Raw genomic sequence first — 11,705 nt, forward strand, 5'->3', positions numbered from 1 at the left:
GTGTTTTTATGTGCCATAAGAACAGGGTGTGTGCTCTTATCATTTTGAAGGAATTTATACTTCTTTAATCTGTAAACTTAGGTTCTCATCAAAGTTGGTATGCTTTCATATAATATTCGTTAAATACTGTTATCTCATTCTTTTGGCTCCTGGACATTCAACTACATATACAATACATTAAACTTACACCTTTCTGCAAAAAGATTAAAGTGGCAAGAACCAATCTTCTCTCCCAGTTTGCATTCTCATTCTAATTTTTATTTATTTATTTATTTATTTATTTATTTATTTATTTAGGTTTTTTTAGACAGGGTTTCTCAGTAGCTATGGAGTCAATCCTGGAACTCACTCTGTAGACCAGGCTGGCCTTGAACTCACAGAGATCTACCTGCCTCTGCCTCCCAAGGGCTGGGACTAAAGGTGTGCACCACCTCCTAACTTTGCTTTATTTACTCATTCATCCATTTATTTATTTTGCTTGCATCCTCATTGTTTCCCCAAATTCTATCAGCTTCTGGTCAGGCTCCTCAGTATAATCAGGCAATTGTCTTGTTTTGTTTGAACAATCTTCAGGGTTATATTTGTCATCTGCAGGGCAGGTAGGTCCACAGAACATTCTATTAAGAACAATTTACTAAGTTTTAATAATCTAAACATCTATGAGGGATAGGGTGATAAGTTCCCATCTAGATAATTCTTTTGAAACTTTTGATGACTTCCCAAGATTCCCAAGATGATCCTATGCTACTGTCCCTCAGACCTGACTGGTCAGCAAACCTTTTCTGGGTCACCCAGTAGCTTTCTATTATGTTATTTATCTACATGTCTATTTACCCATTTTTTACTTATTTTTTTCTCCTGTTCGTCATAGAATAACCTCATGTGTGAAAAGAGTTATAATCAATATAGTATTTTTACAGTTCCTTCATTCTTTCTTTTTTTTGATATAGGGTCTCTCTCTATAGTTCTGGCTGTTCCAGAACTCACTATGCAGACCAGGCTGGCCTAGAATTCATAGAGATCTTCCTGCCTCTGCCTCCTCAGTAGTGGAATTAACTACGAATGCCACCACACCCAGAATGTTTCACATTTACTACAATGACCAGGACTTCTTTGCCTAGCATTGAAAGGATGAAGTTAGACATTTACAAACACAAAGATCTGCAGTCTGGGCATACAAGACCAAGGCTAGCACCAGCAACAGCTAAGAGAAATCAGAACACTGACACCTAACAGCATAGGTGTGCAGCACTTACTAAGTTAAAACTGACCAGACCAAAAGAATCCCTAAGGCTGTGTCATTCAATGCCTTACTTCACTCTGTTGAGATAACTAAGGACCAGGGTCTTATGTAGCCTGGGCTGGTTTCAAACTTGCTATGCTGGCCTTGCATCGCTGGTCCTCTTGCCTCTACTTCCCAGGTCCTGAGGTGCAGGTGTATATCAACACACCTGGCTCGGGATTAAGCCAAGTCCCAGATTAAAAGTGGCGGTGGCACTGCCTACTTTCCATTGCTTCAATAATAAGTAAAACTGTCAAACAGTTTAGACACCTAAAATCCTTTTGTTGTCTTTGACATATGGTCTCATATAGCTCAAGCTGGCCTCAAACTGCTCTGTAGCTGAGGATGGCCTTAAACTTCTGAAGTCCCTGCCTCTCCATTCTGAACACTGAGGTTGCTAGAGTGGGTCATCACTCCCAGTTTTATCTGGTGCTACACAATAGAAAGCAAGACCTCATGCATGCTATCAATGCAAGCATTCTATCTTCTGAACTACTTCCTTTCCACGCATTTTCATAGAAAATTCTGTACAAGGCAATTAAGCTCTTGAAGCCACCTTCTCATTTAACTCTTACAATATTAGAGCATTAGTTGTATTTTTGCTGGAATATGAATAACCCGCCAGAGGCTAGCTACAAAATGAACAGGAAATTTAACTTATCTGAGTCAGGCCCAAGATATAACACAGCTTGGGTACCTTAGCCCTGCTTCTTTACCTAGCTCTATTTTCTTTTTAAAGTTTTTATAATTTTTTGTTTTGGTTTTTGAGACAGGATTTCTCTGTGCAACAGTCCTAGCTGTCCTGGAATTAGGTTTTTAGACCAAACTGTCTTTGAACTCACAGAAATCCACCTGCCTCTGCCTCCTGAGTGCTGGGATTAAAGGCATGCACCACCACTACCTGGCTAAAGTTTTTATAATCTTTACATTTTTTTTCTTGGTTGGTGATTTTTAGAGAGAATCTATGTGGTGCTGACGGTCCTGACACTCAGAGATCCACTTTTCGCTGCTTCTCAAGTATTGGGATTAAAGGTGTACACCACTGTGCCTTGCTTCTTTTTTTTTTTAACTTCTATTTTACTTCAAAAAATATTATCGATGTGTGTGCACATTCATTCATGCACGCACTATGGTGTGGATGTGCAAGTAACGAGACAACCTCAGTTGTTGGTCCTCGTCTTCCATCTTGCTTGAGACAGGGTCATTTTTCTGTTCTTCCTCTGCATATGCCAGGCTAGGCGGTCTTTGAGCTTCTGGGGGTTTCCAGTTCTATTACTCATTCCCTACCTCCCCAGAAGAGGTTGGGATTACATACATCTGTGCTATGTGTCTGGCTTTTACAAGAGTCCTGAGGATTCGAACTCAGTTCCTCACACTTGCACAGCAAACACCTTTACTTATAGGACCATCTTCCAAGTCCTGTTGGCTATCTAACGTTTGTTTTCGTCAGTTCAAACCAAAGATCCTTCCTTCTGCTTAATCTATTTTATAGCCCTTCCTTCTTTGAACGGGTAAACGCTGAACTGTGTTCCCTCAAACTCACATGGGAAGTCCCAACCCTCTACATCTCAGCTAAACTTTTATTTGGAATAGGGCTTTTATAATTAGTTAAGATGAGCTCACCTGGAGCAAGGTGGACCTCTACTCAAACCGATGTTCTTGCAAAGAGAAAACTTTTGGACACAAAGATAGACATACCCACAGAGGAAGAAGGTCACGTGAGGAGGATTGGGTCTATGCTAAGATAGCCAAGGTAGCAGAGGAACGATGTCCAGGAGTTAGGAAGGGGACATACAGCTGACTCTCACCGCTTTAGCAGAGAGCTAGGGTATGAGGTAATGCATTTGTGTGTTTCAAACATTAAGTATATGGGTTTGGTTTTTTTTTTTTTCCTGTTATGCCTGTCCTAGCAAACCACATCTATATTTAGATGATTCTGAAATCAAGATCTCTGGTGCTCTTTTCCTGTCTAATTGTAATATTTTTCCATCTATGTAAATCTTCAGCGCAGTGAGCAGGAACAGTTGTATCGTTGTCAAACTGTGATTGGAAGAGCGCTCCTTAAATCCACCCTCACATTCAACTGGCTAAGGCATTCAGAGCAATCGCCCTGAAGTTCACTGTTGTGAAAGGCCTGCTTCCTGTCTTGTTTGCCCCTAACCCAGACAACAGAGAAACTTTCTCTGTCTTGGTTTCATTAAAAAAAACAAAACAAACAACAAACAAAATCATTGTATCATTATTTTTTGTTTTTGAGACAGGGTCTCATTAGGTAGCACAGATGGGACTCAGATTTTGTGTGACTCAGAGAACCTAGACAACAATGAGGACCCTAACAGAGACATACATAGATCTAAACTACATGGGAAGTAGAAAAAGACAAGATCTCCTGAGTAAATTGGGAGCATGGGGACCTTGAGAGAGGGTTGAAGGGGAGGGGAGAGGCACAGAGGGGAGCAGAGAAAAATGTAGAGCTCAATAAAAATCAATTTAAAAAAATTGTGTGGCTAACACCCATGAGTCTCCTGCCGCAACCCTTGCTGTACCAGTTTTCGGCTTGTGCCACGCTGCTCTCACCTCACTTACTAAAGAAAGCGAGCTCATACTGACACCATCACGTAGGGCCTCATTCGTGTTTCATTCCTGTTGCTGTGATACGTGCCTCGACCAAAAGCGACTCAGTAGGGGGGTTGGGGCCTTATCTGGCTTACAGTTCCAGGGTCCGGAGCATCGCTGAAGGGAGCTGAGGCAGGAAGTGAGGCACAATAGTATGGTTCACAGGAGAGAGCTGGAAGAAATGGCACCATGCAAGGCACTCGCCTCGCCTAACTTTCTCCAGTCCTGTGCAGTTCAGGAACCCTGGCCAGGGAACTGTGCTATGTATGCACCGTGGGCTGGGGCCGCCCACATCTTTTAACAATCAAGACAGTCTCCCAGATGTCAACCTAACGGTGGCGATTTCTCCACGGAGGCTTTCTTCTCATGTGATTGTAAGTTGTGGTACCGCAACATTCAAAACTAAACAGCACAGTTCTCTCTGACAAGGGATAAAGGTGGTATTTATGAAATGTGAGACAGAATTTCCTCTCATTATTCATTCTTGTTCCTATTACGGCATGAAACTGTGTGAGTGTGGTGCTAGGGCCGGATCCAGACGAGGTACACACTCTGCTACTATGTTATATTATAGCTCCAGCCTCAATTACTTTTAAAGATTATTTTTAATTAATATTAATTAATCAATCTTGGCTTTTTGATACAGGGTTTCTCTGTGTAACAGTCCTGGATGTCCTGAAACTCGATTTGTAAACCAGGCAGTCCTGGAACTGACAGAAATCCATCTGCCTCTGCTGCTTCCCCAAACGCTGGGATTTTTTTTTTTTTAAATAAAATGTTTATTTTAGCCAGGCAGTGGTGGTGCACACCTTTAATTCCAGCACTCAAGAGGCAGAAGCTGGCGGATCTCTCTGAGTTCCAGGACAGGCTCCAAAGCTACACAGAGAAACTCTGTCTCGAAAAGTCAAAAAAAGGAAAAGGAAAAAAAAGTTTATTCATACTTTGGTAAAACTGGATGTATTATCACTGTATTGCAATCACCTTCCTTCATCAATAGTAATGAGTCTATTCTCATGGCACTGTTGATGTGCAGGCTCCTGTAATATGCTAAGAAAGTGTGGTGCACACACCTTTAATCCCAGCATCCCAGCACACAGGAGGAGAAACAGAGGCGGATCTCTGTGAGTTTAAACCCAGTCTGCTGGTCTACAAATCAAGTTCAGGACAAGCAGGCCTGTTACACAGAGAAACTCTGTCTCGGAAAAACAAAACTAAACAAAAGCAAAAGAAAAAAAAAAGGAAAAGGAAAAAGCTCTATTTACGCATCCTCCTCTTCATTTACAGTGTCTGTCTTCTCAATATCAGTGGTAACTGGTTTTGTTTTGTGCTTTGAAGTTGATTTGGCTGGCTATGTGAAACATACCCCTGAATATGCCCCCATAATTTGTTCCTGGTCACCATCTTGGGGATGGCAGGTAATTGCTGGGATTTCACGTGCAGCTCTCTGCACATAAAGGGCTACAGCTCCGTGGGTTTTTTTTTTTTTTTTTGCACTCTTTCTCGTCTTTGTTAGTATGTATTTATGTACTGTACGTGCTAGTGTGCTGGGCAAGAGCCACTAGCCTCTACAAAAAGTTTCTGCCGAGATCTAAAAGAGAGACTCTAACTTTAAAGAGTGTGAAGTAGGATATCCTATATTTAACCTATATTTAAAACAACAAAAAAAAATTCATCACAAGGGTTCCCACTAATTACTTCCTTTGGGGTGTTAGAAAGACCATATAACTAGGATTTAAAGGGGGAGTTCCCATTGTTAAAGGGTTACTGCTGAGTGAAAGGCATTTATTGGGGTGGACATCAAAGGTTTGGGGGGAAATCAAGCCTGACCTGTTTGCACTGTGCTGGGAACAGCACTAAAATTTAGGCACTAGGCTAAAAGCTCTTCACTCTTTTCTTCTTAGTATAAACCCACCCCTCATTGACCATTTTCTCCATTCACATTCTCCATCTTTACCAAGTCAGTTTCTTTTGTGAACCTTTGTCTGAGAAAAAGACAGCTAATATGCTTAACACATTCTCTTTTCTCATTATTGAATCCTGGCTGGCCAGGAACTCACAGGTACTCACCTGCCTCTGCCCTGAAGGGCTGAGATAAAAGCCTTGCACCATACGCCTGGTTTGACACATTAACTTTTAATAACCTCATCATTAAGGAAACGACTTAAAGATTCCTTTCCACGTCTTTTTCTTTGTAACGACTTTGTAATGTTTCAAAATCACTTCCCAAAGAGTCAAAAGGCACGCGAGCCTTCCCCTTGGCCCTCTCTCCCTGCACTTACCTGCCCGCAACTCTTCAATTCAAGCCCTTTTCAAATAAACGCTGCCATAAACCCAAAGTCCTCCACGTTTCCACACCATCTCCACCCCAGACACGATGGCAGATTTTAAGTTTTGGCTACTTTACCTTTAAAAATGCAGGCATTTTTAAGTATCGGCGGGCGGACTGTCATTTTAAAGAAAAAGGACAATAAATACTGACAGAAAATATGCGCCAAGAAACTAATCACCTGCTTTGAAATACTTTTTTTTTTTAAATTACAGAGGCAAGGAAGCAAGCGTAAGGTTTTAAAGGTGAAACTTAAACGTTTATTAGAAAGGTTAAGAAGGAAGCCTGACTGTGATCACTGTAACCACGGGGCTGGCCACTGGAAGCTCAGACTGGCTTAGGGGATATCGTCAGGGATAGAAGCAGTCTGCTTTGGGAAGTAGTAGAATTGGCGATTCCTTCAAAATTAAAGTGTTATTTGTCGACGAGGGCGAGAACCGGATTTACGGTTCCGGAATTCCGTTCCTGACAGCCAAGTCCTAGGTGGAAGGTGGGAGTTTTCAAATGCCGGGATTTCCCCTTCTACAATACGGGCTTCTGCTGTGACAAACACAAAGAGTTTAACTTGTACCTCAGGGATCCTAGTTTTCGTGAAACTGCGACTCGGAACACTCTAGGGTCAACATCTAAATGTTCGATTCGAATCTGCTGCACTCAGAACCGGCCGACTCGGCTGTAAGGGGATCCTTAATCAAACACGTTGCAAGAGAAGTGGGATTTGTGAAGCAACCCATAGGATGTCACACTCAGAGACGCTTGGAGCGGCTTAGAAACAAGGGGACACAAAGGGCTCCTCGGGTGAGGTGCTGCCAACAGGAAACTACAAGCTAAAACAGCGAAACGAATATCGCAACACAGTGAAGGAACCGGCATATCTCTTTTGGCCCGTCTAGCATTCCGTAGAAGGAGCTCGCGGGGCCTTCGCCGGCCACGCCCCCTGAGCGAAGGCTGTCTGCTGTGATGCCTGTTGCGCGGGCGCTGCCGGGTCCTTACTGCGGTCGCGCCTAAAGCCGGAAGTAGAAACACTAAGGCCCGGCACCGCAGGAGCCACCTCTCGAGTGGGAGGAGATACACATGCGCAAAGGCCTCCAGCCGCGCTTAAATACCGTCATGCGGCCACCAGCGGCCTTTTCCCCTGCCGCCGCCTAGTTGCGCGGAGGCGGAGCCGCGGGGTGAGTTTAAGTTAAACGTGAAGGGTGAAGAGTGTCTGCGTTGTGCGTTTTCGTTTCGAATGCGTGAGAAGTGCCCGGGGTCTAACGAAACCTATTTCGTGCTGGTTTTGTCTTTCAGTGTGTTCAAGATTCGGCCTCACCCGTAATCCACCGCCATGGCCGAGGAAGGGTGAGCTGGGCGTGGGCCTCCTGCGGGCTGCGCGGGTCTGTTGAAGTCTCTGGTTAATCTCCGTGCACCATGCTGAGGATTCTAACGTCGTCTTTTGCTTTTTAGCATTGCTGCTGGAGGTGTAATGGACGTCAACACTGCTCTTCAAGAGGTGCTGAAGACCGCCCTCATCCACGATGGCCTCGCACGTGGTATCCGCGAAGCTGCCAAAGCCTTAGACAAGTACGTGTCTCAGTCTCAATACTGTGGGTTGTTGCAGCCGGAACAAAGATTGCAGCCAAGGGAAGAAAGCGTGTGAAGTTCATGCTGTTAGCACAAAAGTTCTGAGTGGCATCCGTTCGACAGGAAACCTAGGAAAAGGTACCAGCTCAGATCTTTTTTAGCCCACTTACGATGTGTGGGTTGCTGTGTGGACCGGGGGGTGAGCCGCAGTTGGTGAAACACTACAGTGTTTGGATGATGACTTGTATTGTCGGATACCCCTTCACCCCCTTCATGGGTGAGACAAAACAGCCTGACAAACCTGTAGTTGATTGGGTTAATCAGTTGCTGAAGGACAGAACGGAGAGCTTCATTAGCTGATTTTCAAATGAACGTGTTAAATAGACTAGCGTTGTTGCAGCATCTAGAAATTAATCAAGGATGCTTGAACACGCGGGTCTATTTCCGTAGTGGTTATTAATCTTAAGCATGCATGTTTATCTCGGTCTGAGGAAAAGTCGGGGAGTTTTAGCTGTTTGATTCGTCGATGTTAAGAGCGTGGATTCAGGTGGACGACTCAGATAATTGCTTGCGAATCTTGTGTAGCCCCTGCTGTACAGTACTGTCTTTCATCAGCTTTTTAATTAGAATCTTTCGGTGTGTAGCAAAGCATGAAAGTGGTTATGGTTTCCTTCCGCCATAAATACTTCCCCTAAGAGAGATTGGTGTCTGAAGGAAATGGGCCAATAGGCTGTACAGGTAACTTGGCCAAAGGTGAAATTCAGTAGTTGCTATAAGCAGTTAGGTATGCGTTAGGGCGTGCTGCTTTTTAGGCCTTGCTAGTATAGCCGGTGAAGATGCTTTGACCTGGGAACTTAGGCGTGAAGTGTGATTTCACCTTTGAATTTTGCATTTTAGGCGCCAAGCCCATCTCTGTGTGCTTGCATCCAACTGTGATGAGCCGATGTATGTCAAGTTGGTGGAGGCACTTTGTGCTGAGCACCAAATCAACCTAATTAAGGTAAGTCCTTTCAGAAAGCTGCCATAGTGATAGTCGCAGGTTGATTGCACTGTGGTGAGCTGTACATGATGACAACTGGCTCCCTCTACCGAACAGCTATGAGGAAATTACCATGTCACTTCTGACACAGCCACCTTTGGGATTTAAGTTTTAATTTTCCGTAGCCCTAACCCCTGCTGATAACAGGTTTTTCTGTGTAGGTTGACGACAACAAGAAACTCGGGGAATGGGTAGGCCTCTGCAAAATTGATCGAGAGGGAAAGCCACGGAAAGTAGTTGGTTGCAGCTGTGTAGTGGTTAAGGTAAGTCTGGCTTTCAACTTTAGAAATGTTAATAGGCCATTATTGGGAGAAAAACTTAGCAGAATTACAAATTCTGTACTTGAAGATAAGCCATAATTTGAGCCAGCCAATTGATCTGCTTATCTCAATGTGCTTTTGCAGATACTTAGACACGGCGGGCAATAGTGATGCCATGTTACGAGCCTTAAGGACAGCTGAAGTCCTTAAGGTCCCTGAAAATGGCTACAGTATTATAATGCTTGGAAGCACTTAAGACTGAAATAGTTGTAGTAAAAAGAACTTAATATTCCATAAATAATTTTTATCTAATTTTTTTAAGGACTATGGCAAAGAATCTCAGGCCAAGGATGTCATCGAAGAGTACTTCAAGTGCAAGAAATGAATAAATAAAAAATTTGGCTCATTTTCTCGTTTTTGTTTACTGTTATAAAATGGGGTCCCTCTTTGTGCAGATGGTTGTTAGCAAATCTTAAAGCATTCTTTAAAAAGTAAACTAACTCTTTGATCTTATTTTGATTAAATAACTAGGATTGGGATGTGGGGCAACAAAATAGAAACCTAAAATTGGGTCTGCCATATTTCCGACGGACAAAGTGTCCAGGGCATTCGAGTTTATCAGTGGGGGAGTACAGGCTTAGCACACCCTGAGAAGCCGGGGTACAGTAGGGACCTGGCTTCATGAAGGTCAAAAAGTGGTGCTCCTGAGACTGGTGCTGACATTAGACTGGGGAGACGCTTGCTTAGTATTTGAGTCCCTGGCTTTTTTGAAATTCATGCTGTCCTGCCACCCTACACAGGTACACTAGTGCTGCTCAGAGAGGTTGGAAAACCTTTTTTTTGGTGAAAGTGACTGTTTTGATTTTTCTGCTTCCACTTTAATAAATTATTTTTGTAGTAGCATGAGGAGTCAACAAACTTGGACGTCATGCAACAATCCTGGCCTAGACACTGCAAGTGTGCTAACAGAGTTGGCTGAAGATGGCTTGTATGGCAGTCTCAAGTCAGACTTGGCAGAAGGTCCCTTAACCTGAACCATTTTACTCCCCTCTTTCCCAATTTGGGGGAAAATGTATTTGAGGTGTTCATTTGCCACTTGTGCTATACAAGTACTAGGTTGAAGTTATGACCTGCAGAGGACAGCATAAGGCTGGAATCAGATGTGAGGATAGGCTAGGGCAAACAGTAATTCTTGTAGGAAAAGGCCGCACAGGTGAACATTTGAAGGTGCAGGGTTCCAGCTGTAGCATAAGGAAAGCATTCTAAAAGTACCAGGGTATTTTAATTTCCATTAGTGTCGGTTTCAGTTGTGATTCTTAGTGTTTTAATTGCACTGTCTGCTGCAAATTACAAATACTTGATTTTTTTTTTACATTTCTTGAGAAGGTCATGCTGTACCTGGTTTGAAAGTGTAGAGGATGTTGATCTCAACCAAAGCTCTTGAAATAGCCTTCTGAATGCTAGGATTAAAAGGCATGTGTCACCATGCTGGTTTTAAACAGGTGTGTCCTACAACACTTGGGCTCATCTCAATTTAGAGATCCACCTACCTTTGCCTTGTGAACCACCTCAACCCAGCCTAAACGCCTTATTTTTAGTGCCTGGAATTTAGAGGTGGAAGCAGTTTGGTTTCCCCCCCCACACAAAAATGCAAGTGATGTAGCTCTCGCTAGATCCCTCTGGCCAGTTACTAAAATTCCTTGAAAGGTTTTCCTTTTAAAGGTCAATATTCATACCTTGAGATATCAGCAAACTTTGGGTAACATATAGTTTTATTTTTTCTGATTGAATTTTCTTCCTTTGCTATTTAAAATCTACAAGGGATTTGAAGAGGTGGCTCAAGGGTTAAGAGCACTTGTTACTGTGGGGGACTTGTTTTTGGTTTCAACAGATACATAATCTCACAACCATCCATGACTGGTTTTAGGGTACCTGACACCCTCTTGGTTTACAAGACATACATGAAGGTGAAACAGTCATACAAATATGTCTAAAGAATAACTGCAGTAAGGTTTAAATGAAAAACTACCTTGATTTTATGTTTTTACTACCTTGACTTTATGTTTTTAATTATTTAGTCACATGACATTTCTGCATCACAGTCTCCAGCCATCATATTCTCTCTAGTTTACCTTTATGTATGTATGTGTGGTCTTTGAATATGTGTGTGTGCACTCGGAGGCCATAGTAGGATGCTCTGCATCCTAATCTGTTTGCTTTCTGCTTAATCCTGTGACAAGGTCCTTTGCTGAACCTAGAATTAGGCTGGTGGCCTGTAGTCCCTGGTGGTCCTGTCTCTGACTCACCACAGCTGTGCAGGCAAGCACTAAGCTTTTTAAGTGTGTACTGAGGATTTGAACTCAAGTTCTCATGCTTGTGTATTGAGCATTCAGCCATTTCCCCAGCCTCATCTTTGTCTTACGATGTAGGTACATTGAGGACTTGATTTGGGGCTTAGGATCAGTTTAAATATTTTTGTCTTTGTTGCAGAATCTACACTCTTGCTCATGAAGTCTCGGGGCTGAGCATTTTTATCCTGTGCTTTGGTAGACTGTCATCTGGAATTACTGTAGTTGTGTATTGTGGGGGGGGGGCACTGGGGAGCAAGTCTAGGGCCTT

The 11,705-nt window shown here is 43.1% G+C and overlaps 1 protein-coding gene and 3 non-coding genes across 4 annotated transcripts; all 4 read left to right on the forward strand.

The window, feature by feature from the left end:
• Positions 1-7,321: 7,321 nt before the first annotated feature.
• On the forward strand, positions 7,322-9,492 carry Rps12 (ribosomal protein S12). The gene is made up of 6 exons (XM_048425301.3): positions 7,322-7,396; positions 7,515-7,565; positions 7,671-7,787; positions 8,685-8,787; positions 8,988-9,089; positions 9,409-9,492. The coding sequence occupies exons 2-6, from the start codon at positions 7,552-7,554 to the stop codon at positions 9,469-9,471; spliced, it is 399 nt and encodes a 132-aa protein (XP_048281258.1). The 5' UTR covers positions 7,322-7,396; positions 7,515-7,551; the 3' UTR covers positions 9,472-9,492.
• On the forward strand, positions 8,016-8,088 carry LOC125394664 (small nucleolar RNA SNORD101). The gene has a single exon (XR_007230291.2). It is a non-coding gene; the product is annotated as a small nucleolar RNA SNORD101 (small nucleolar RNA).
• On the forward strand, positions 8,846-8,918 carry LOC125394673 (small nucleolar RNA SNORD100). The gene has a single exon (XR_007230299.1). It is a non-coding gene; the product is annotated as a small nucleolar RNA SNORD100 (small nucleolar RNA).
• On the forward strand, positions 9,189-9,319 carry LOC125394667 (small nucleolar RNA SNORA33). Its single transcript, XR_007230294.1, has one exon. It is a non-coding gene; the product is annotated as a small nucleolar RNA SNORA33 (small nucleolar RNA).
• Positions 9,493-11,705: the final 2,213 nt, after the last annotated feature.

Source organism: Myodes glareolus, chromosome 1 (assembly GCF_982192425.1).
Source record: "Myodes glareolus chromosome 1, mMyoGla1.1, whole genome shotgun sequence".
NCBI classification, from domain to species: Eukaryota; Metazoa; Chordata; class Mammalia; order Rodentia; family Cricetidae; genus Myodes; species Myodes glareolus.